This window comes from Neovison vison, chromosome X (assembly GCF_020171115.1).
Source record: "Neovison vison isolate M4711 chromosome X, ASM_NN_V1, whole genome shotgun sequence".
In the NCBI taxonomy this organism is placed as follows: Eukaryota; Metazoa; Chordata; class Mammalia; order Carnivora; family Mustelidae; genus Neogale; species Neogale vison.
This window is the reverse complement of record NC_058105.1, coordinates 70,558,225-70,584,577: the sequence shown is the minus strand read 5'-3', so window position 1 is coordinate 70,584,577 and position 26,353 is coordinate 70,558,225. Positions and strand designations below refer to the sequence as shown.

General features: G+C 41.3%; 1 protein-coding gene and 1 pseudogene across 3 annotated transcripts in view; one reads left to right on the top strand and one right to left on the bottom strand.

Annotated features, from left to right (window-relative positions):
- Positions 1–1,220: 1,220 nt before the first annotated feature.
- LOC122896611 lies at positions 1,221–3,496 on the bottom strand (annotated as a pseudogene).
- Positions 3,497–5,693: 2,197 nt separating this feature from the next.
- The window catches only part of OGT (O-linked N-acetylglucosamine (GlcNAc) transferase), a 34,404-nt gene continuing 13,744 nt past the window's right edge, over positions 5,694–26,353 (top strand). For 2 of the 3 annotated variants that reach the window (XM_044235552.1, XM_044235554.1), the window contains exons 1-13: positions 5,694–5,939; positions 8,709–8,889; positions 9,755–9,998; positions 16,235–16,303; positions 19,578–19,694; positions 22,275–22,354; positions 22,977–23,172; positions 23,424–23,564; positions 24,162–24,262; positions 24,428–24,581; positions 24,672–24,773; positions 25,190–25,369; positions 26,022–26,180. In XM_044235552.1, the coding sequence (XP_044091487.1) occupies positions 5,903–5,939; positions 8,709–8,889; positions 9,755–9,998; positions 16,235–16,303; positions 19,578–19,694; positions 22,275–22,354; positions 22,977–23,172; positions 23,424–23,564; positions 24,162–24,262; positions 24,428–24,581; positions 24,672–24,773; positions 25,190–25,369; positions 26,022–26,180 (1,761 nt within the window). In that variant the 5' untranslated portion in view covers positions 5,694–5,902. The remainder of the gene's footprint in view (positions 5,940–8,708; positions 8,890–9,754; positions 9,999–16,234; positions 16,304–19,577; positions 19,695–22,274; positions 22,355–22,976; positions 23,173–23,423; positions 23,565–24,161; positions 24,263–24,427; positions 24,582–24,671; positions 24,774–25,189; positions 25,370–26,021; positions 26,181–26,353) is intronic. The other variant, XM_044235553.1, reaches the window with a different exon arrangement.

Below are 26,353 nucleotides of genomic sequence, written 5' to 3'. Positions count from 1 at the left end.
AATAAATAAATAAAATCTTTAAAAAAATAAAATAAAATAAAAAGAAAAGAGTGTTGTTAATTCACAATTCTAAATCTTTCTAAACTATGAGATTAAAAATCATTTTCAGTGTATGTAAATTCTGCATTTTATCACATGAAAATGTCTCTTTCATACTACCTTTTGAAAATAGGCCATTTAAGGAGAAAACAATTTTTAACCCAAAACTTTCATTCAGCTTTACTGTGGGTCGAATACACGTGCAATGTGCTCTCAATGCATAGGAATCACAGTGGACAGCAGTGCAGGATGGTGGGGGGTGGTGGATTAAGGAGAATCTGCTAATTCACGTGGTGATTTTTTTTTTTTTGGTCCATGATGGAAGATAATTCACACTTCTAAAACCTCAAGACTTTCCATTTTATTTTTTAAAATTTTTTAAAAAGATTATTTATTTATTCATTTGACAGAGAGAGAAATCACAAGTAGGCAGAAGTAGGCAGAGAGGCAGACAGATAGAGAGGGAGAAGCAGGCTCCCTGCTGGGCAGAGAGCCCGATGTGGGGCTCGATCCCAAGACCCTGGGATCATGACCCGAGCTGAAGGCAGAGGCTTAACCCACTGAGCCACCCAGGCGCCCCGATTTTTTAAATTTTTTTTAAGATTTCATTTATTTATTTGACAGAGATCACAAGTAGGCAGAGAAGCAGGCAGAGAGAGGGAAGCAGGCTCCTTGCTGAGCAGAGAGCCCGACTCAGGGCTTGATCCCAGGACCCTAGGGTCATGACCTGAGCCGAAGACAGAGGCTAAACCCACTGAGCCACCCAGGTGCCCCAAGACTTTCCATTTTAAAGAACCAAAAGCAAACTCAGGACATCTCGCTGACCCTTCCCCACCCCTAAACAAATTGATTACTCTTTTCATCAAAAACTCTGAGAGTTGTAGCTGCAGAAGGTTTTTTCTTTTTTTTTAATATTTTATTTATTTATTTGACAGAGAGAGATGACAAGCAGGCAGAGAGGCAGGCAGAGAGAGAGAGGAGGAAGCAGACTCCCTGCTGAGCAGAGAGCCCAATGCGGGGCAGGACCCTGAGATCATGACCTGAGCCAAAGGCAGCGGCTTAACCCACTGAGCCACCCAGGCGCCCCTGCAGAAGGTTTTAATAGCAATGCAAGTTTGCAAACTGGATTTCATTTTTTTTTTCTTGAACTCAAAGTGCAGGATGCAGAGTTCTCCTCATTTTCATGAATGCTGCTCTTGTCACTAATCCTTCATTTTATTCAGCAAAGGCAGGTTTTGAATTAAGTCTCTTCTGGTATACAGAAACATAATAAATTGAGACAGGTATTACATAGAAAGCACCTGCATGAAATCACGATACTCAACTGGTAAGTCTGACTGGGTGAATAGCGATTTAGGCAACGAAGGCCCTGAATAACAACACAAAGCTCTGTTTTTAGAGTCCCTGGTTGAATGTTTAATTAGATCAGAAACTGTCTATCCACATCTGGTTGTTCATCAAAGTGAAACCTACCGTTTGAGAGCCCAGTTCTAGTGTGAAGTGTTTTTACCATGGGAGCAAAAGCTCCAGCTTAAAAGATAACAGTCATCAGAACTATCCAGAACAAGAAAAGAACCATCTGGCACATTTACTAGATTTCCTTCTGCTTCCCAGCATGTGACTGGTTCCCAGTATCATCTTTATAAGGCTTGTCACAACCGTAAGACCACTACTTTTCATTGAGTCATAAACTCTTGCAACCCCAGGAGCAGAGTCAGGATCAAAATTCAAATGATAGCACATAATTTGATTTTATTTTTTAAGGATTTAAAAAAAATTTATTTGAGAGAGAGAGAGAGAGAGGGAGAGCGCACTGGTGGGGGAAGCAACAGAGGGAGAAGCAGAAGCAGACTTCCCACTGAGTAGGGACTCCCTCCCCCTGCTGATATAGGGCTCGAAACCAGGACCCTGGGGTCATGACCTGAGCTGAAGGCAGATGCTTAACCGACTGAGCCCCCCAGGCACCCCGATAGCCCATAATTTTAGACACAAGGACATCTGTGCCCGTGAGTCCATGAAGTTCCTTTGGATTTGATTATTCTGCCCTGGAGTCAGCAGTGGTGAGTGTGGGGGGACATCATCATGTCTTGTTCTTGGACTCTGCAATGTGATGACTATGGTGTCAACAAGCCATTCACAGACTGATCCCCAAAGATCCCTGGGGGCAATGACTGTAGGGCCCTGGTCTACCTGACTTCCATTTTCAGAGAAAGCTTCCCCTGTCCCTCCCCCAAACACTTTAGAAGGCAGTGCTGGAACTTCTATTGGAAGGATCCAGAATACCAAATGCAGTACTGAGGTGTATGTCCACTAACTACAGACACGTGTTCATTGAGGTGACGTTGCAAGTCTCCATTCTGGGATTCCAAGCTCCTTTATGAATTATCTTGCTCTTGGCACACAGTGCTGGGCTGAAGACTGAAAATCTTTTCAAACATCCTTGCGTGGGGCACCTGGGTGGCTCAGTGGGTTAAAGCCTCTGCCTTCGGTTCAGGTCATGATCCCAGGGTCCTGAAATCGAGCCCCGAATCGGGCTCGCTGCTTGGTGGGGAGCCTGCTTCCCCCTCTCTCTCTGCCTGCCTCTCTGCCTACTTGTGATCTGTCAAATAAATAAATAAAATCTTAAAAAAAAAAACCACCACCACCAACAAAAAACATCCTTCCATGCTGGACTTGGATTGGAGGAAGGAACCAAAGCCGTGACTCTCGCCTTCTCCATTTTGATACACCTCTCTTCAGCATTCGTGGGTCCAGAGGCCACAGGGTAGGACTATAGTCATGATTGCTAAGGGAAGTGGACCTCATTGGCCTCTGAGCTCTCACATCTTTCAAGACTCTAGGTGCTGAGGAGAGGAAAAGGTATCCTCATCTGGCGGAGCCCCCAGAGGGTGTGCTCCCCTTGTCTTTTTGCTTTTGTTCTGTAGAAAGTAGCCTTTTTCATGTGCCCATTAAGCTTTGACTCTTTGATCTATTTTTCCACCCTTTTCATCCCCACTGTTGATAGCACAGCCGGTCATATCCCTCCCTTAGCAGCTACCAAACAAGGAATCGTGGTTTCCAAACACTGGCTTAGGGATGCTTAGGGTCCTATCATGAAGTCAGGGGCTCGTTTACTTTTATTCAGGTTCAAAGATTTCTGGAAGGTTTTAAGACTACTTTTCTTCGTGATGACGCGTTCTCTAATCCCCGGAGGGCTCAGTCCCTCTCTGGAATGTTATTCCCGAACAGCCGGAGAACCCTGCGGTGCGGCGTCCATCCACGTGTGTTTCTCCAGCTTCGTTTAACCCTTGGAGCCATTTTCCAGCGGCAGCAGCGCGGCGGGTGGTGGCGGCGGCGGCCAGAGCGTGACTCCCGCTCCCTCTGCCAAAGCCGGCGCGAGGGCTGCGAAATGCGTGCGGCTGGAAGCCGCGAAACTGGTGGCAATTCGCTGCACGGTAACAAAAACCGAATACGTCATTAGCGATGTTAGCATGCAGGCAAAGTTTGGGGTTCGGGTGGAAAACGGGGCTGATTTATTTCAGACGATTCTGAATTTAGATTCGCTGCCCCTGAAAGGGAGGGAAAAAATAGCCAGAAATCAGGGTGAACGAGAATACACAAAAGCACCCTCTTCCATGCCCAGGTCAGGCCTCCAGCCAGAAGAGACCGTTCTCTCTCCAGATATTCTAGCACCTAATAGTCTCGTTTTATGCTCCAGTGGCTTTTTGTGTCTGCCTAACTGGGCTTCAAGTTCCCTGGGGGCGAAGATCTCCTGCGATTGCCGTGTCCCCCACCGTGCCTTGCACAAAGGGATGTGCTAGGAAATGTTTACATGATTGGCCAAAGACGGTGTGTTTGTCCCATTAGCGAGTCCTTCAGACGAAACCTTCCAGGTGCTATGCCCGGAAGGTACCTGGAGCGGGTTCTTGAGACTTCAGCTGGGATTTTTCCTGATTGAAGCACTGTGAGCCTCACCATCCAGCCTCTCACAGCAGCAAAATGTATCATAATATCCTCTGACTCTTCTCTCTCTCTCTCGGGATAAGGAAACTTAGACCACAAGTAGGGATAAGCCCAATAGCCTGCCTCACAGGGAACATGACCTAACATTGAATAACAAAAAGAGTTTTACTTAATTAGCTAGCACCTGCTAATCAGCAAGGCCTAAACATCTGCCAGTGGAATCTGAGAAGTCTGTTCTAAAAGCTGAAAAGCTGAGTTTATTTGCCACAGATGAGGCACCTGTAATGAGAACCGGTAGAAAACGTTTTCCCAGTTAACCCAGTCTGAGAGAAGAGGTTGGTACCCAATTTCCAGAGAGAGTCTGTGGATTGAACTTGGTCTTTTTCATTGCATGTGACTATTAATCATCAGATGTGATGGAAGAAATTATCAGCATGAATTTTCTCTGCACTCATATCCATAATTAACAGTTTATGAACTGTGCTGAAGAAATTGAAGCAGAACTTGTAGGCTTAGGCTTTTTTTTTTTTAATGTAGTCAAATGACAAGGCAGTAGAAACGTTTTGAAGAAATTCACTGACCTGTTTTCTTAGATCAAGGATGACTTTTTGAAATAAAAAAGCTCTGTGAGATCCAACTTGTTGCCTCCATGGGCTTATAAAAATTTCTTGCTGATGTGACAAGGTAACTCAAATCCTTTCAACAAGGAGATATAAATTAATACCAATGTTACAAAATATCGGAACAATGGACTTGAAACTACAGGACGATCATAAGGGTTGATTTGTTCAGGGAAGTGGAAGCAATTCAGACTCAATCTGGATGTGTGGTTTTAGGTAGATGGCAAGTGAATTAATGTCATTGTTGAGCTGCCTTGAGCTAAATGTAATCATCGATTGTTAGGATCTGCAAAGCTATTGGGGGAAGTGAAATTACAATTCAGAAGAGAGTCAAGAATTTTGACGAATATGAATCATCTTTAACATTTTTATGGTTGCCTTTGGAATGCAAACTCTCAGCATGTCCCCGAGTTATGAAGCATTTGCCCAGAAGACCGTGGGCAGAACTACGCTGCACACCAAAACGATTTTGAAATTTTGAACTGTATGCCTACGATCTGAGATGTTCAGGTTCATTCGGCCCGGTGAGAGTATCAATGTCTTTCATCCAAAGTGCTGAGATCAGTGGGTGGAATCAGAATTGAGACTCGTTCCAATTATAACCTTCTCCGCCATCGTTTTGAACAACAGCTCAGTCTTTGAAATAGAAACCTTTAAATTCACTTGCTCAGATTGGTCCATCAACCTTGTAACTATCAATTTTTACACGAATAAAGTTGATGGAATTTTTTAGACGCCTCTGGCATTGGTACCAAAAACCTTCACTACCGGCTAGGTAACAGACCGCACAACTCTGACAAAAATGTATCCGTCGTGTAGACGGATTTCTTTTTAACCCTCCGCTTCGCTATTGAAAAACTTGGCCGCTCCTGCCCCAGCCGGTGCCCTAAGCGCGAGTAGGGTTGACAGGGTTGCTCGCATGCGCTCTCGACACAATCGTGTTTGTCGCAATGGGCCCTGGGCGGAAGGTTACAGAGGAGCCAGCGACTTTGATTATAGTCATTTTGTCGGTAGCGCTGGTTACCGCGCTACTTCCGCGCTGGTACTTGATTGTAACAGAAAGTAGTTCCGGCCCGTGTTGTTTCGGCCGAGGAGCCGTCGCCGCCATTTCAAGACCGTGAGAGGTAGATGGCCAACCAGAGTTCCTAAGGTTCGAAGCCTGTAACTGCTGCCGCCGCTTAAGCCTGCCAAAACACTGGTACGGCTGCCGCCCTCTTTTTACTACCTCTAGAAACATTCTTGCCAGTAGTGGCGGCAGCGGGTCAATTACCCTCCTCTCGTTCTCCTTCAAGAAGCTCCAGATGGCGTCTTCCGTGGGCAACGTGGCCGACAGCACAGGTACCGGTGTCCGTTCTACCTTGGCAGACGCCCCGTTGGGGTCTCGCGCCGTCCTCGACCTCTCATCACTCCCTTCCTTACCCCTAGCCATCCTCATTACATCAGTGGCATTGCTGAGCTTTTCGTCGTCTACCGGCATCTGTTCGGGTTTTCCGCTGTCCGCTCCTCGAACATTTCCTCTTTTCTTGCTTGCTTTCTGCTTCCATTTTTTGCTTTTTTAACCCCATCAATTTTCTAGCTGCTGACTCTCTCGGGACGCCTCTGCCACACGTGCGCGCTTAGAACGTCTCAGAATGGACTGCATTGGAATCCCTGCCCTTTCACTCTCCTTCGCAGTCGTTTTCTCCCCGAATTCAGCCCACCGCCCCCTTCTCTTCCCCCTCCAGCCCTTTCCCCTTAGCCAGATTTGGTTCTTCTATGTCAATCTAGGGCGGGGGTGCCATTCCAATGTAATCATGTCCTCACTTTGCATCACCCGAGGACAAGCAGAAGCTCCTTGGTGTGCTGTAAGTAACCTCGAGAAGAGGGGCTACTGAGCAGCACCCCGCTGGGCAGCGCCTTTTTGGTGGTGTTTCGGTCGAGCGGCCCCGGTTTAGATTGGAAATTTCCAGGGGTTCCTGTTGCCATCGCCCAACTCCACCCGCTGCCCCCAGCCTGGATTTCCGATCCCGTCTTCCCTCCCCTCCCGCGGGGAACCACACCCTTCCCTTCGCGAGGTTGCCAGCCCTGCGGTCCACTTCCTACCCTCGGGGAGAAACCACCCTGGTGCGGGTGCTCTGGCGTTGACCACCCTGCCCGCCGAATTCCTGCTTTGTGTTACTTTCTCCGTGTATTCCTCCGCCGCCGCCTCTGGGTCTTCCGTCCCCATTCTTTAGCTTAGTGTCTCTTTATTCATAGGGTGTGTATTTTTTTAAGTTTTCATCCTTGCTTGAAGAGTTTGTAAAGCAACTGGAGTGTAGCTGCACAAGTGCAAGGCGGTTGCCCTTTTAGACAATTCAGTCGGGAGCATTCGGTACTAAAAATAAGAGGACCAAATTATAGGAGTGTCCTTCAGCTGCCTTTCCATATTGAGGCTATTTGGGGCGGAAGGGGGGGAAACTGAGCTGTGGTTCTAAGGTTTCCCACGAGGTTATTTTGTTGTTTCCCAGTTGAGATGTGTCAGGGGTTTTATTATTTTTGGACATTGTGCAGGAAGTAATAGAATCCTTCGTTGATCTTAATCCGTGAGATTGTGGGTAGTGGGATCTCGTGATCAGTGTTCCCCTTCTTTCCAGGGATTTTAAAAGATGTAAGAGTCTGTATGAGCTTGCCCTTTTCTATGTTACTTTGAGGAAGTTGTCATTTCAAGTGTTAATATTAGCAGATAAAGGGGCTTTGAAAGTTGATAGTGTGTTGAAATGAGGGGCTAGGAAGTTCCAGAGACTTGTCTAAAATGTCATTATTTCACTAGTTTCTACTTGAGATACCACCTCACCCAGATTTGGATGCATGTCTCTGCTATTGTGTAGTGGTCAGCTTTACGTTCTGTCAGGAAATTTACTTTGCTTTCCTGAGTATATGGATCACTTGCCAGCTCTAAGGGTTGGGGTACAAGGCTCAAATTTGAGCTTGTCACTGTGACCTTGGTAGAATTGAAGTAATTTGTACATGGTTTCCCATTCCAACCTCCTAATGAAAGTGCCATGATCAAATTCCTAGTAATGTATCATTGTTTAAGGAATTGTTTACAGTTGAGACAGGCAGTCTGTGGTTGTTTCTCTCCCCCTCTCTGGGCTTTAGCTGTACCCTTTATGTATCTGAATTAAGTCACTTACACAGTGCTTTCATTTGTTACTCATTCTGCCCCACTTTATTGAATGGTCTTATATTTGAGCATTTCCCCATTCTTCCTAAAAATCATTGCAGTTGTAGGTAACTGCTTGGTTTATTTAGGGTTGTTTGCAATGTCTTAATCCTTTAGTCAGTGTCAGAGCTCTTGGAAAATGCTAGTTTTAAACCAGTATGGGTGGGATTTAGCTAACTTGGTCTCCATTGTGAATTGGGAATAGAGGAGCAATATAGTCTTGGTTCTTAAAACGTTTGATGACCCCTTTAAATATTTTGGCTCCTAAGAGACTAATTCATGTTGTTTATCAGCTGTTTTAAAAATAGCACCTTGGCTTTTAACGTTTTCCCCCTTAGTGCTGGTTTCAAGTGTATCCCTTAATAAAAAACAAAGTAGAGAAATTACCAATACATTCTTGTAATTTCAAGAGTTAAAAACACAGGTGGTGCTCCCAGTCAGTTGAAGAGAGAGATTGTTACCAGTATCCCACCCCCCACAAATGCAACTTGAAACATGGGACAGAGTGTTTATTAAGTTTCCAGTAGGTGGTTCTGACATTAAATCTTTGTGACCTTGCAAATCATGTTGTATATTTTGTTTCTGTATGTTAACTAAGGGAATAATGTTTGGTGACTCTTTAGATGCTACCTCTGTCTTATGATTTAAAAGTACAGAGTATTTTTGTTCATAAAATATAATCTTATTTGGAAGTAAATGTTTCTCTCTGGTCTGGGAAAGAAAAGTTAATGGTGAATTCTAAAAATGCCAATTCTGCACCTGATGTTAACGAGGTATAAATTAGTGCAGAACACTCTAGTGCTTTACATAGTTTCAAGCGTTTTCATCTTTGAGTTTAATATACCATATTTTTACATTTTTTTGTTTGCATTTCTAACTTTTTGTTTTCCCCCCTCCTTCCCTCAAATGTTTTGATGATTCTCCAGAACCAACGAAACGTATGCTTTCCTTCCAAGGGTTAGCTGAGTTGGCACATCGAGAATATCAGGCAGGAGATTTTGAGGCAGCTGAGAGACACTGCATGCAGCTCTGGAGACAAGAGCCAGACAATACTGGTGTGCTTTTATTACTTTCATCTATACACTTCCAGTGTCGAAGGCTGGACAGGTAGGAGATGTGGGGATACCTGCTGGTGATTGCTGCCTCTGGGTGCTGAGCTTAAAAAAATGATACTTAAATATTTGAACTTGAAATTTTTCCAGTACTGGGTTTCAACTAAGCCACCAACGCACATCTGCTCTTTTGCCCACTTGGGACATGCCCAGCTGCCAGTTTTTCTCCTTTCTTTCATGGTGGTGTTTATATTCTCAGTATGACTAGGGACCTTTTCTAGATTTTCCCACCTACATCTGCCTTCTTAACTCTGTTCAGGTATACTAAGAATAATTTATTCCATCTGAGCATCCTGTCTCACCTTTGTAAGCTGTGTCAGTTTGAGGAATGGAGATGCTCAGAAATGATGGTGTATGTTGCTGTGGTAGGAGGTGCATATGTGGTTCAAGTTGCAGATGCACAAATCGTTATGATATGCTACTTTTAGCTTATCAGTTGAATTAATCAAAAGGGAAGAATCTATCTTACCCTTTTAATAAATTGCCATTCTGGCTTATTTAGACATTAAAAGATGAGTGCCATTACATTTTAATCAACAAATGGAAATGAGGGTCATGCCCATAGCATTTTCATTTTTGATCTTAGTGTTCATGTCTTTACAATGTGGCAGTTTGCTAAGACTTTGGTAAGAATTTTATCTCATAAGAAAAAAGGATTCCAACTTGAAATCGGGGATCCCTCTACTTTTGGAAGACTTTGATTTCCAAAATATTTCCTACCCTACAGTAGTTGAAAGATACTGTCTTGTTACACAGTTAGCAGTAATAGCACAGGAGCTTCAGAAACTGAGTTGCGTGTGGGCCATACCTTCTCTCTGTGACACGCATACCCATGTATCAACACTTTTCGCTTTTTCCAGATCTGCTCACTTTAGCACTCTGGCAATTAAACAGAACCCCCTTCTGGCAGAAGCCTATTCGAATTTGGGGAACGTGTACAAGGAAAGAGGGCAGTTACAGGAAGCAATTGAGCACTACCGGCACGCACTGCGTCTCAAACCAGATTTCATCGATGGTTATATTAACCTGGCAGCGGCATTGGTAGCAGCAGGTGACATGGAAGGGGCAGTACAAGCTTACGTCTCTGCTCTTCAGTACAATCCTGTGAGTAACATTTTAATGGTTATTATTTCCCTTTACAAAAGCCCACAGGGAAATAGCCTGCTATTTCAGACATTAAATAGGTTTTTGGATGGAATGAAGTTAAGAATTTGGAAATGTTTGATGACTTAAAATGGTGAAATTGCTTGGACTGGATCTGCATTATGTTTTAAAAAATTAGTTTTATCTAGCAAGTTACATTTAAAAAGCATAAAAATTACCCTTATTGCAAGAAGTTCTACACCTATCTTTATAATGACTGTAAAAATGCAGAACATACGACATTTTGGGGGGGTTGTTTTGATTAAATTTAGATATGTTCTGATAGGTATTTGTAACAGTTAATTGATTTTCAAGGCATACTGGATGAAGGGCCTTAATCTGTAATAGGAAATAGTTAAAACAGGACGCCACTGTGTGGGTCAGTAACATGAAAACTAGGCTGTGAAATGTGTTCCTCAGTAGCTTATTCTGTTTTTGTTCAACATAATTACAAGTGGTAGAATTGAGGCAATAGCATCCAAGCCAGGTTTTTGATTAGTTTTTAAATTTGGGGGGCTAAATTGCTGATGTTCTCTGGCGGACAAGTGAGGCCCAGCTGGCAGACATTAAGTTCACATTGAGTTAGGGTCTCTCAAAGATTGATAAAAAAAAGTAAGACTGGCCCTCAGAACTTTTGATGTAGTTAAGAAAGAACTACAGATAGATATAAACTTAGGAGGTAATGATAGAAGGAGTGTAGGTCTCCAGGAAAAATGAAAGGTACATAACCAAGCTAAGTGGTCCACATTTAGTTTTGCAACAAGTCTGGAAGTTATTTATGTTAGTTAAGTTAATTATGTTAGCTACCATTTATTGAAAATCCGCTATGAGCTCAAATACTGTGCCAGTTGTTTCAGATATTGGTCTTAATGCTTATGATCCTTTGAAGTAGATAGTATTATTGCCAGTTTTACCAGTTAAAAGAGAGAGTCAGGAGAGTCGGGTCCTGTAACTTTCTTGGGATCACACAGTCAGTAATGGAGAAGTAAGATATTAAAACCTGAGCCTGAATATAATTTTTTTCCTCTTGGTAACGGTCTTTTTAAAAAAATGCACATAAAATTAACATACAGTGTTACAGTAGTTTAAGGTGTATAGTATAGTGACTCAGCAATTCTATACATTACTCAGTGCTCCTCACAATAAGTGTATCTTAATCCCCTTCGCCAATTCCAACCCCCCCCCCAGCCACCACTTTGTTCTCTGTATTTAAGAGATTTAAGAGTCAGGTTTTTTTCTTATGTTCATTTCTTTTGAGCTTGAATATCTTGAAAGTAAACACGGAAGAGAGAAGAAATAAAAGATTAAAAAAGGGATGATGTGTACAGTTTGAAAACCATTGATTGTATCCTACTATCCTTAATCCCTATTTTACAGGTTTGGAAACTGCAGCTTAATTTAGTAGTTTGTGCAAAAGATCTGAAATCACTTTTCATTATGACATCTGTTAATGATTATTTTTCCAGTAATTTTAAGAGTTTAATATTTATTATTATTTTTTCATTGCTTTTTGTATGGATACAGTGAAAAGTCTCCCAGTGACTCTTCTTGGAAGTAGTCAGTGAAACTAACTTCTTACATGCATTGAGTATTCTGAACAGATATGTAGATTTGCATGGCTTTTTGTGATTTTTATTGGCTAGTTTCCACAAGAAATTATGGGGGGAGCCCTGTACTGCCATGCTTGGACCCTGTTCTTCAGAGCCAGGGCTCAGAGTTCACTTGTGCACCTAGTTTTCACAGTAACTTCATACCCTTTATTAATCAGGGTTGGTTCCACCCTTCTCTTGTTGATTGAGTATAAACTCACTCTTGCCCTCTTATATAGCTGTGGCTCCACATCTTGAACTCTGATCCCCTTGGCGCTCAGGTTTTCACTTGTTTACGTGTGTAGCAGGGCAGTCATTGCTGCTGACCTGATACCAAACTGCAAGAGTAGAAAACCTAAAGGAGAAGGGAAGACTAAAGTGGGAGACAGAACCGTGTTTTTCAGTATCTAACCTGTTAACAGAAAGCTTGTTGTTGGACCTCACCAAAGAAGTAAAAACAGTCCTAAAATATATCGTGGGACTACCTCCTTAAAGGCACTGAACAGCTATGAATTCCCATGTGATTCTATTTCTACTAGTGGAAGTCGCTGCTTTATTTCTGTGCCTTCACCAGTAAGAGTGAAAAAAGGATTGTGCAGACTGCTGTGATTTCACCTTAAGTATACCAGTAATGTTTTAACTTATTGAAGGATATCTAACCTTAACTAGACTTCAGCTTAGTGTCAAATGCCTTTGTCAGTTCAGTATTGACAGTCTATAGTCTGTTCCTAAGTCACAACTTGTTAGCAATGCATTGTTGTCTTGAATCATAGAAATAGTTGGCCTATGAAAAATAGTTAAAATCATGTTATTTTGGTTTTGCAGCAGTGAAAAGGTAAAATGTTATGGTAGTATTCTTGGTAATCTGTTTTCAGCAGTGTTGATCCTTTCTAGTTAATGGTAGAAGTTATTCTGTGACTTGATTATAGAAATTTTAAGACCTGGAGCTGTTTCATATTTTTATGTTCTTAACTGTCTTCTGTAATGTTGGATGATTTAATAATTTCACTGAAATTTTAGTCCATTGTATTTAAAGGTGCTATTGCAGCGGTTAATCTCTATGATGGTTCACTAAAGTTGCCTCATACCCAGCAGTTCCTTTTATGAATTACGTATAAAATTGTCCTTTGTAAAATGGCTATAACCCCAAGTTGTTCTAAGGAGCTCTGTTGGTTGTTGAAACATTGCTTTGGCTTTGATTGTGGATGCATAATGCTGAGAGCTACTGGCATCCTGACTATCATATTACTGTCATGTAATTTGTTACTGTTGTGAGCCAAGCTGTGGAAAACCATATATTTCTGTTTGTCTCTGCTTTTTATTATGTTTGCTGTGCAAATGTCACATTTAAATATTTGAGTGCTTATTGTGTGTGCAGTGCTTTATTAGGAATTGGGGTGATATGCCGGGGAGAAAAAGTTGAAGGTTCCTAATATGAGAGAGGAGCTGACCCGTAAAGAGAAAAAGGGCGTTAGGTTCCTTGGATGATTATTGTTAGAGAGTATTAATCAGAAGATTTTCTTGAGTGGGTGCTTATAACCTAAGCATTCTGTAGGAAGGTAAATAGCAAGTAGACTTCCTTGGCTGAAGTGGTGAGTCAAGTAGTAACAAGAAGTGAGTGTAGTAGAGGAGAGTCAGTTTGAAGATTCAGAAAGAGTAGAGGCTGAGGAGTTTAAATTTAAATTGAGAGGCAATTGAGAACTACCGTATGTTTTTATCAACCTGATTCTTGCTTCATGTGTATGTGTGTAAGTGTGGATAGATAGATGTGGGTAGGGGTTGGAACTCTAGGAAGAAAGGCAGGAAATAAATGTTGTTTTGGGAGGGGTGGTTATATAGGAAATTCTGTTTATCTTTTAAAGATTTTATTTATTTATTTGAGAGAGAGATCACAAGTAGGCAGAGAGGCGGGGTGGGGGGGCAGGCCCCCTGCTGAGCAGAGAGCCTGATGCGGGACTCAATCCCAGGACCCTGAGATCATGACCTGAGCCAAAGGCAGAGGCTCTAACCCACTGAGCCACTCAGGTGCCCCTCTGTAGGAAATTCGTACTCATTTTGAAGCAGTCTTAGGTTTCGAACTTTTGGGAGAATACTTGTGTCCTTGGATTTCCTAGAAATCTGCTGTTTGTGCATAAACGTTTGGATTCCCAAATGGGCAACTTATATTTATATTTAATATGAGATGTTTCAGTATTATATTTAATATGAGATGTTTTACCTTTTTCTAAAACTGCCTTGTTGATTATCTGCTAGTGATCTTGAAGATAATCTGTTTTTAACTGTGGGCATTGTGTTAACTTGATTTAGTATGCTGTAATGGATCAAGATGGTATTATTAAATATAGGTAGGCACTGTCAGCACTTGGATGGCATCCATCCAAGAGTTTATAGACATTAGAGGGTAAAAGTAGGCAACAGTTGGCTAAAATATATAGCCCATTAGGGTCACTGTTGGAGAATTATTGCAAGATTTTGATTATTATGGCTCAGAAGAGACATAGGAATTGGTAAAAGTCCAAAGGTAAGTAACTGCAATAATCAGATGTAGTAATAGAGCTTTTATGAGCAGATTGGATTGTTTAGTTAATGGTTGGCCCAAACCGAAGGGTAACCCTTAAAGTTTAGGAAGAACAATTATACAAAGTAGATAGCAAGATTATAGAATCATTATTTCTGAGTATAAATAGGGCTAAAAATGCTTAGAGTCATTAGAGGAGGATAAATCTGTAATAAGACTAATGATACCTGTGACTTTTTTTTTTAAAGGATTAGTATTAGCCTTTTGTACGTGAGGTCACGGGAGACAGTCCTTCTCTCCCCAAACACCAGTCACTGCTTGATGGACAGACAGGACAGATCAGGTAGATCATGGAACTGACCCAATATGGTCAACTGTAGGCTGTTCTGTGGCAGTCTGTTTGCTGGCTGACTTGGTTCACCTGATGGATGGTAGTATACAGTCACAAAAGCTGTTTGTCAGTAAAATTAACCACCTGATTCTGGAAACCATAATACGATTGTGCATAGAATAGCGTATATGATGATACTTTGGTGCAATTGGCAAAATTTCTCTTACTGGGACTTAATAAGGCTCTTTCCCCCTCTGTGGAACAGTTTGAAATGATAAGCTTACTCCCTATTGCCATTGTCTGTGCTTGTTAGCTGGTAGATTTGAATGACAAAGGCAAACAAGGACAAATAAAAATTTAAGCTCACTGTTCTGATGAGTCTTTCATACTGATGAACGGAATGGTGAGTCAGATGACTCACAACACAATGGCGTTGCTAATAAAAAAGCAGAGTCAACTGCTTTTCATTATTCACCCACTCAATTCTAATGGCACTTAATACTAATGAGTAATCTAGTGGCAGGTGCCAGGATTGAAGCTTTGGTTGGATGATAATCCTTCTGTCTAATGCTGAAACGAAGTCAAGGTTTCTAAATATGCCTGACAGCCCAAGGGTAGGTTTGCTGATCACCAGTCACAGCTAAATACTTTTTTTCACTATGGAAAATTTTTGGCCCTTGATACTGGAGTGATTCATCATAACCTTTGAACAAAATAGTTGAACAAATATTTGGTGCTTTTTTTTTTTTAAAGTGACTGACGTTTAGGGAGAGGAGAAGCTACAGTAAAGCCCCTAGTCTCCCCCTGCATTTTAAAAATTTAAATTCAGTTAACATATAATGTATAGTTTCAGAGGTAGAGTTCGTGATTCATCAGTCTTACATAATACCCAGGGCTCATCACATCACGTGCCCTCCTTGCCCTCCCAATAACTCCATCCTCCCACCTCCCCTTTCCCCTGGCAGCACTCAGTTTGTTTCCTATGTTTGAGAGTCTCTTAGGGTTTGTGTCCTGCTCTGATTTTGTCTTGCTTTATTTTTCCCTCTTTTCCCCTATGATCCTCTGTTTTGTTTCTTTTTATAAAAAAGATTTTATTTATTTATTTGACAGATCACAAGTAGGCAGAGAGGCAGGCAGAGAGAGGGGGAAGCAGGCTCCTTGCTGAGCAGAGAGCCTGATGCGGGGCTCAATCCCAGGACCCTGAGATCGAGACCTGAGCCGAAGGCAGAGGCTTAACCCGCTGAGCCACCCAGGCACCCTGTTTTGTTTCTTAAATTCCGTATATGAGTGAGATTTTAGTCTTTCTCTTAATGACTTATTTCAGTTAGCATAATAATTTCCAGTTCCAAGGCCCATAGTCTCTTATCTGAAACTGGTGGGATCAGATGCATTTCAAAACTCGAAATTTTTTAGGATTTTCAAAAGATGGTAATACCATGTATAAAACTCTCAGGTGAGTCTGGAGCAGTACCTTCTAGTAAAACACTTACATGTTTCTGCAGCGGATGTTTGAGTATTCACACTAAGTGGGATCAATGAATTCTCTAAATAGCTTTGTGCCAGTTCTGGTCAGATTTAATCATCAGATAAGTTTTTGGAAGTTTTTGGAATTTGGAATTGAGGATGTGGGGTTATGGTTCTGTAATTTGTCAAGCAGTATCTTTAGTTGGCAGAATAAAAGGACAGCAAGTTTAGATGCGTAAAAGTAATTTCAAGGTCTTTTTGACAGTATAATTAAGGAGTATCTCCTGGTTTCTAGGATTTGTACTGTGTTCGCAGTGACCTGGGGAACCTGCTCAAAGCCCTGGGTCGCTTGGAAGAAGCCAAGGTAGGTGTTTGATAGAATACATTGAAACATCAGTGTTATGAAAACTTGTACTTTTTGCCAAGTCTTCAACTCTTCATTGAGCTATCTCCAAAAAACAGTCCTATGAAACTGAGGAAAACTGATGGCATGAATCACCTCAGACTAGAGCAGGGCCAGGCTTTGGCATATCTGTTCTAAGTCTGGGGGTAAAGCAAGAGCCTGAACATTTTGGAGCCTTTCTGCTGAGCTAGATCATCTTTATAACAATGGGCTCCGTCATGATCTTATGTGGGAATAAGTAACTATTCCTTCAAATCTGAGGCTTGCCTGCTGGTGACAAGCAGAGCGCCTATGATTTGGCTCAAGACTCCTATATGATGCAGGTGCCATTGAAAATGCTGCTCTTCTAAGTCCTTTGTGGCTTGTAAGTGGAGAAGAATTTCATCCAAATGTTACCCTGTAATACTGGCATTTAAAATTCTTATTTAACCTTCCTCCCTTCATCTTCCTTACCCTTTTTACAGTGGAAGAAAGGCTGTTAAAATGATTGCAAATTAATAATTGGAACATCCTGCCCCTTGTCCCTACTCCCTCCCCTAAGTTCCTTTTTCCTCTTTTCCAAACCTATTTGTCTACCTTCTTTTCTTCCTTACTTCCTTCTTTTGTTCCTCCCCACCCTACCTCTTTCAAAAAAAAAGAAAAAAAAAAGGACAAAGCTGGTTTGTTTGGGAAATGGACTGATCGAAAGAAAACTTGCCAAAGTGGAAAGGTGGCTTTTAGCATTCTTTGTTTCCAAATAATGAATTTGAACACCAGGTTGGGTTATTAAAGCTTTTGGTATAATTGTAAATTAAATTTACAAATGAAATTGTCTTGTTACAAGCCACCTTACGCAACCGCGCTGCAGGGGTGAGGAGTGGGGAGAAACCAGAATGCTTCTGAAACTCCCACCTGTTGCTCTGAGCCCCACGCGCATGCTAATGCGTGGAGTGTATGCGCAGCGTAGCTGTCTGTTTGCTTCATCTAGGGAGGGCGAAGGCTTTTCAGCACCATCTAATGTTAAAAGGCACTAGTTTTAAGTGCGTAGCTCATAAATTCTGCTGACACTTTGGATTAACCTTTATGTAGGTTTCCAGCTAATGAATTGTAATGGATTTCAATCTTAGCTGATAAATCTAATTGGTAATTTATAGAACAAATATTTGATAAGCTCCTATTAATTGTCACCCCACCAAGCGGACAGCTAACATGAATTGCACTTCACTGCAGCTTTAGAGATCGGTTTAGGCTGAGACATTGCGCCTGCCTTAGGTTGCTGACTTCTTTATTTCAGAGCTCTGGAGACACCTAGTTTGAAAAATGTTTATTCTGTTTTTGTGAGAACTTAGTGAACAAGAACATACTCTTGAGTGAAATGCAATGTATTTCTTTTGTAATCAGTGCATTTGAAAATTCAAGCCAGCATATTCCTAGTAGATGGAAGCAAAATTAAGTTGTCTTTGTAGAAAGCGAAGAGCCTTTCTTCCAGCAAAAATCCCTGCTGTATGCAATAGCCCTGATTAACCCTCTCCCTTCTGCATGTTTCCCATGTTACAGACTTGAGACTGTCCTCATTCCCATATGTAATAGACATCCAAAGAATTTCAATTGCTTTGTTGAACTTTTACTAATGATCTTGTTTTTATTTTCTCTCTTGTTTTTGGTTTTTCACCATTGATATTGTATTTAGAAGGTTTCAGGTGGGTGAAACCTCCTATTCCATGCGTAAGGTGCCTCGCTGAAGGGAGCTCGAGGCCTGGATCTAGGGCAGACACACACCTCCTCCTCTTCCAGCAAGGAACGCACCGAAAAGTCACATGATGAGAAATATGGTAACGGGTTTGTAACTGCCACAGCAAAACAATTTGCCTCCATGCCTGAATCTTCTGTCTTGTGGCTTCAGAAACAGCTTAAAATAATTTTATTTACGAGCAAGTTATGTAAGAGAATGTTTTATACTATAGCCACAATTCTGTCAAAGATAAGTAAAAGTTAATTGATATTAAAAATTATTAGAGATAATTTACTAGTAAAAGCTTCTAACTCTTCTTGTTGTTCATTTTTCCTTTTTTCTTCTTTGTTTGGATTGCAGCATTCTGCTCTTCTGATGATGCGCTGTGACCCTGCAGTAGCGCAAAGGCTGCGCAGCGTTAATGCGCAATGCGTGCAAATGAGCCCCTGTGAACGGTTGACTAGATGAGTAATCTGATTGACTGGCTCCCTCAGTCCTATTGTGTAGCCTTTTTTGGATAAAATTGGGTTTTAACATACCTCGAGTCCAACTAATCTCATTAAACAAATATTCTCTCTGGGCCTGTCTAGTAGATTAATGGATCTGGTTGGCCGTTTGCTGCGTCTAGGGGTGTTCTATGTAGCGCAGCAGTTCGCAGCGATCGCGCAGTGCGTTGCTGTTAGGTTGCGCAAGCGATGTTTGCGCTCGCATTACAGGGACCTCAACCTAGGTGCAATCCTATCATACGAGGTTTCAGCTTTGGTCCCCCTTGGGAGTTGGTCGTTGTGAGGATGGATAGCCTGGCTTTCTTATACCTGATGTGGCAGAAAGACATTCTTCTCAATAGCATAGTTTTGATGTGAGTGAGGAACAGTATTGTTTAGAGCAGTGTTTCCCAAAGTGTGTTTTGTAGCATTCTAGTAATATGTCCACGGAAAAAAAGAGTTCCATGGTCAACTAAGTTGAGGAAGTCCCATATAAACTGTTAAAGGCTTAGGCAAGTTCTGTAGCAAAGAAACCAGTTTTCTGTTCGCCTAATTGATTTGATCATGAAATCTTTTTTTTCCCAGTGAGCTCTGGTAACATTTTGTAGGGCACGCTTTGGGAAACTGGTGAGGGGGTGATGGGGTGGGAAATTTGGTTCTCTGTGTCACCCTCTAGAGCAGACTTGAAAACCTAGCAGAAGCCCTTAGGTGTTCAGATAAGAGAAGTCCAGCATAGAGTATTAAGGCAACTGACTTCCCAGATAAGTCCCAGAATAAAGGGTCGGTTGTTGGTCAGCAGAACTGAACATGGTGGTTTGCACTTGGGTTCTGGTGGCGCAGGCGCAGGAGCAGCCAGCTGTGGCAGCGCATTAGTTTTGGCGCAAGCGAGCCTATGCTGCAGGGTCACTTTTGGCTGGTCAGAGAAGGAATAATGATATCACCTTCTTCCCCCCCCCAATCTTTTTTTTTCCCTTTACAAATTTTCCCTTTTCCCTTTACCTCCTTCCCCTCCCATCTTCTTTCATTAACCCCTCCTAAGGCATGTTATTTGAAAGCAATTGAGACGCAACCGAACTTTGCAGTAGCTTGGAGTAATCTTGGCTGTGTTTTCAATGCACAAGGAGAGATTTGGCTTGCAATTCATCACTTTGAAAAGGTTAGTCATTAATAATTGGTACTTGGGAAGTGCTTATGTGTGCAGGGTGTTTTTACTTAGAACCAAATAATAGGCCTTTACTTCATCAGTCACTTAATCTTTGTTTCTTTGACAGCATTATAGCATTTGCTGGATGGTATATGATGTGGCAGTTTCCAGTTTTGTTTGTTTCTGAAGACTTTATTTTATTTATTTATTTTTAAGATTTTATTTATTTATTTGACACAGAGAGTTCACAAGTAGGCAGAGAGGCAGGCAAAGAGAGAGAGGAGGAAGCAGGCTCCCTGATGAGCAGAGAGCCCAATGTGGGGCTTGATCCCAGGACCCTGGGATCATGACCTGAGCCAAAGGTAGGGGCTTTAACCCACTGAGCCACCCAGGTGTCCCTGAAGATTTTATTTTATTTTATTTTATTTTTTTTTCTCTACATCCAATGTGGGGTTTGCTCTCACTCATGACTCTAGATTCAAGAGTCGCTCGTGGCTCCATTGACTGAGCCAGCCAGGTGCCCCCCCCACCCAACCGGCAGTTTCCAGGTTTGCATGGAAAATGTATTTTGGAAATTAAAAACACTTTTTTTAAGAAGGGCAACTTTAAAGAAGCAGGGTTTCTTGGTCAAAAGGCTGATTCCAGATTGGGGTAGGAAATGTAGACAATTAATCTGGAGTGCCCTGTCACACCAGAAAGCAAGGAATCTTTGATAGAGTATGTCGAGAGGACTCAAAAAGGCAACCGGAAGAGGCTCATGCTGGCTAAAGATGGGACTTGAGCATCAGCTGGAATATTAACTGAGATATATTTGAAACTTGTCAAATGTGTGTAAATTCATGAGTTTATAAATATGCTAAGAAGAAATTCATTTGTTACCTTTGGAAGATAAGGAGTAATTCATTTTGAAAATGGACTAAAGTAGGAAGAATAAAGCATTTGTCTTCCTTCTGTGTGAACTGGACCTTAGGGTAACCCAGTAGTTGATGGGGGAAGTTTCTATTCATAGCAGTGTTCCAGCTAGTAAATGAAAAAGGAATGATACAATCAGAGTTTCACCATTAATAGATTTAGGCGTTTATCTGCAGCAAAGAAGACGTAACCAGACACTAGGTACTTTGTGATAGAAGCTAAGAGAAGAGGAAGTGTTCTTTATGACTCTTTAATATGTTCACAATTACTCATTACCTTTACCTTTTCAGTATTTCAGTTAAAGTTTGCATTTATTACACTATAGGAGTACCTACCTCTTGCTCGGTGGTTCTCTACCTTGGTTGCACGTGAGGAGCTTATAAAAGATAGGAATTCCTGGTGCCATCTTCAGAGGGTCTGATTTAACTGGTACGTGAGAGAGCCCAGGCACCCTTTTAGGAGGTGAATTCTTAATGTTATGGCCAGGGTTGAGAATCCCTGCTCTGGTTATATCTGGCCATATTTTAAGACAACTTCAGATTTATTTGGATAAAACCATTTAATGGTTAGTATCTCCTTGAAGTTATGTATCTGACTGAGTGTATAGCTCTAATTACATATCTTACTAAGGTCTTACTGAGTATGTAGACTTTATTAATGAGCTGTATATTTCCCTTTTCAGTTAGAGCCTGCTGCTGCTTCTTCCTGCTATTATGTTTTAGAAGAGTTAGGGTTTTTTTTAAAGATTTTATTTTTTATTCATTTAGTTTTTTAAAAAATTTATTTATTTGACAGGCAGAGATCACAAGTAGGCAGAGAGGCAGGCAGAGAGGAGAGGAGGAAGCAGGCTCCCTGCTGAGCAGAGAGCCCAATGCGGGGCTCAATCTCAGGACCCTGGGATCATGATCTGAGCCGAAGGCAGAGGCTTTAACCCACTGAGCCACTCAGGCACCCCTGTTCATTTAATTTTTTGAGGTGGGGAGGGGGCAGACAAAGAGAGAATCTTAAGGAGGCTCCAAGCCCAGCGTAGAGCCTGATGTGGGGCTTGATCTCAAAACTCTGAGATCATGAACTGAGCCAAAATCAAGAGTTGAACACTTAACCGACTAAGCCACCCAGGCGCACTTTTAAGATTTTATTTTTAAGTAATCTCTACACCCAACATGGGGCTCAAACCCATAGTCCTGAGATCAAGAGTCACATGTTGCACAAACTGAGCCAGCCAGGCACTCCTAGAAGAGTTAGGCTAATTAAACTTGAATAAGATAGGGCCCACTGTTAGAAGTATTTAGCTCAGTAAAATTGGAGCAGACCCAGTTTAAAATTTTTCCCTTCAGGACACATTGTGCTCTCCCATTAAACAAGTTATTTTTGATAACATTGAGGTTTGTGAATAATGAGTGGGTACTAAAATAACGGTTTTTAAAAGTTTATTTGTTTCATAATTTCTCCACCCAGTGTGGAGCTCAAACACACAATGCTGAGATTAAGAGTTGCATGCTCCGACTGAGTCAGCCAGACACCCCTATATGGGTTTTTTTTTAAGTGAAAGAAATAAGATTTAACTATACTGGAATATGTAATTGGAGGCCTAAAATTATCTCAGAATAAAAAATTGTAATTGGCAAGTGTAATCTGAAATCTTAACTTGTCTCTAAGTAGCTGTCTTATAATTTTTAGGCTGTCACCCTTGACCCCAATTTTCTGGATGCTTATATCAATTTAGGAAATGTCTTGAAAGAGGCACGGATATTTGACAGGTGAGAGAATGTTCTGTTTGATACATTTTCTTGAGTGTTGTATTGGCACTTGAGCCTTTGGACTAAAAGGATGACAGTAGTCCATTGAAAGACATTTTCCTTTTCTAGTATGTTACTTTTCCCTCATCATGTCTGCTGTGTTACCTTTTATTTAGAGGCATCGTTGCCTGACTTTTCGTTGCTGGCTTTCCTCCAAGCCATTATCCTTCTCACTGGGAATTTAATTGAAATTTCTTTTATTGTAAACCTGTTGAAGTGGTTATCTTTTAGACTAAATTATTTCTTTAATCTGATTCCAAAGGCTAAGTAAATTCCTGACTTTCTGACCTCTCTCTTTTTCTTTCTTTCTTTTCTTTTCTTTTTTTTTTTGGTTAGGGAAGAGCTGATTTCTTATGTGGAAATAGAAAATTTTTCAGTGTAAAAATACATTTTTATTAAGGTGGAATGTTGATGTGAGGTTAAATGAATGAATTATAATTAATAATTATAAATTATAATTATATGAATTATAATTATAATTAATTGATATACTTTGGTATAGCTTGAATTAATTGTAACAAAGCATCCATTAAAAGTTAGTTGCATTGTGTGTGTGTGTTTGTATTTTTTTTTTTATTTACAGAGCTGTGGCAGCTTACCTTCGTGCCCTAAGCTTGAGTCCAAATCATGCAGTGGTGCACGGCAACCTGGCTTGTGTATACTATGAGCAAGGCCTGATAGATCTGGCAATAGACACCTACAGGCGAGCTATTGAACTGCAACCACATTTCCCTGATGCCTACTGCAACCTAGCCAATGCACTCAAAGAGAAGGGCAGTGTAAGGACATTTATTCAGTCTATTTCTTTGTTACCTGGTAGGATTAAAAAGCTGTTTCTGTACCTATTGCTATTAAGTATCGAAGTGGTGAATTGTTTTACTTTCAAGTTTTGGTTGAGAGCATAGCAAAAATACTTACTTTCTAGAATATTATCAGCCATTAGGCTTAATTAAGCAGTTGTTAGAATAACATCTGTGGTGGCTCTGTGCTTCCTCTGTATAGGTGTTGAATAATTTGTTTCATTTTCTAGGTTGCCGAAGCAGAAGATTGTTACAATACAGCTCTCCGGCTGTGTCCCACCCATGCAGACTCTCTGAATAACCTAGCCAATATCAAAAGAGAACAGGGAAACATTGAAGAGGCTGTTCGCTTATATCGTAAAGCATTGGAAGTATGTTCAGGGTGGTGTGGCTGGATATTTTTTCTGTGGTTAGTAGAGGAAAGGCAGTTAAAGATTGCCATGTCATCCACCTCTTTTGTAAAAGCAGTGGTTGAATCATTCATTGAACCAGTAATTGAGTATCTAAGGTGTGAATGAAGTCTTGTGTGACATTCAGGGAAGTCTCTATGTTGAGTTTGTTATTTTATGGGCAGGTAGAGCTACACGGAAAAGTTAAACTGAGTTAACAGTTCAAGAGAGGTTACAAATAAGTACATAATTTCAGTGCCTGATGGCTGTAATGGTGGGTGGTGGTTGTGGTAGGAGTTTAATAAGAGACCGAGATTTTAGAAAAGAGAGATGCTGGAGTAATCGGCATAAGCTGGATGAGGAGAGTCTTACCTCCGCACCTTTGGAAATGAGAGGTAAAAAGTAAAGGAAGAGGTAGAATTTGAGTCACTTGATTTTGAAGAATGAGGAGACTTGGAGAAGGTAGACAGAAATGTAGGGATATTTTAAAGATACTTGAGCAAAGTTCTTACCGTGGTAAGTTTTTACTGCTGGTTTAGAAGTTTTTTTTAAACCTCGGATGTCATCTTGACTCTGTAGGTCTTCCCAGAGTTTGCTGCTGCTCATTCAAATTTAGCAAGTGTACTGCAGCAGCAGGGAAAACTTCAGGAAGCTCTGATGCATTATAAAGAGGCTATTCGGTAAGTTCCTCACTGTCTAATTTTTTTTTCTTTTACATTTTTAAATGTTTGGCCTGTGGCATATTTGGCTTGTGTTAAGATGACTTTTAATAACCACAGACTAATATTACAGGGAGTTAAAGCTTTTTGTACTAGAAGAAGAAAATCTTCGTTTTTCTCTTTCAGAATTAGTCCTACCTTTGCTGATGCCTACTCGAACATGGGAAACACTCTAAAGGAGATGCAGGATGTTCAGGGAGCTTTGCAGTGTTACACTCGTGCCATTCAGATTAACCCTGCATTTGCAGATGCCCACAGCAATTTGGCTTCCATTCATAAGGTTACTACTGTTGATTATAATACATGCATCTAAGCACCTAATGTTTAATTCTAGCAAAACTTTTAACCATCCCACTTTACTTATTTCTAGGATTCAGGGAATATTCCAGAAGCGATTGCTTCCTACCGCACTGCTCTGAAACTGAAGCCTGATTTTCCTGATGCTTATTGTAACTTGGCTCATTGCCTGCAGGTAAAGAATAACAGGCCAGTAATTGGGTTTCGGTGTGGCAATCACTTTTTAATTGTTATGTGCCACATTAATCCAAGCCTGGCCAGAGACCTTTAAACAAACTGTTTTCTAAAGGGTTATCTGAAGTTATATTAGGCCAAAGTCATGTAAAATGTTAAATCTTGGAATAGGGTTTTCTGGGAAATAACTCCCCCCACCCAAGACTTTATTTGACAGAGAGAGCCAGAGAGCACAGGCTGGGGGGTGGGGCGGAGATGGCAGAGGGAGAGGGAGAAGCAGGTTCCCCACTGAGCAGCGAGACTGACATGGGGCTCCATCCCAGGACCCCGGGATCACAACCTGAGCCAAAGGCAGATGCCCGATCACCTGAGCCACCTAGGTGCCTCTGGGTAGTAACTGCTTCTTGCCTCCCCTAGATTGTCTGTGATTGGACAGACTATGATGAGCGAATGAAGAAGTTGGTCAGTATTGTGGCTGACCAGCTAGAGAAGAACAGGTTGCCTTCTGTGCACCCTCATCATAGTATGCTATACCCTCTTTCTCACGGCTTCAGGAAGGCTATTGCTGAGAGGCATGGAAACCTCTGCTTGGATAAGGTACGATTGTTTTGTCTCAATCTTTCTGTTTCACAATAAAGTACAGATACAGAAGATGACGTGAATCAGTCATATGTATGTGGTTTCATGAGTTACTTACTATAAGGTGAACACAACCCACGCTGAGAAACGAGATACCCCAGAGACACCATGTCTCAATCATGACCCCTTCCATCCCCTAGGGTGGAATTCTAACAGTAGAGGACTGGTGTTTGAAAACCATGGTGTTTAATAAAAGTGTTTGGTATTTTATACTCTGCTTTGAGAATTAGAGCAGTACTTGATCAAAGATGACAGTTTGCTCAGCAGAATGGATTAGAGTGCTAGATGTAATTCTGTGTTTTAGAAATGCTTCCTTATAGAATTTTCTAAAATGCAGGGTATGTCATGCTCTGTCCACACTGCCTCGAGCTTTCTCCAAGTTTTAGATTTGCTCAAGCTACTTCTTAGGCCTCAGGAACAGGTTAGAGTATGAAGCATATTATATAAACTGCTAAGATTGGATTGAATTGGCTGTATGACTTAAGTATTCTGGGCAAACCATTCCCAACAGATGGAAAGTACAGGCTTGTTTTGTTTTTTATCAGTTTTCCTAGATGAAGATTTATGTATAGATTCAACTGCACTAACAGGCATTGGTTTCTGTTGGTAGATTAATGTCCTTCATAAGCCACCATATGAACATCCAAAAGACTTGAAGCTTAGTGATGGTCGGCTGCGTGTAGGATATGTGAGTTCTGACTTTGGGAATCATCCTACTTCTCACCTTATGCAGTCTATTCCAGGCATGCACAATCCTGATAAATTTGAGGTAAGACTAGTATTTCCCTAGAGACACTATTTGTTTTATTAAAAAAAAAACAACAATAAATATTTCTGGCTTTATCATTACCATTAGGTGTTAAGGTCAGTCAGTGTCTTTTTGAAAGATTTGAGCCAAGATTAGTTTTACATTTAATTTTTTAATTGAAATACAGTTGACAT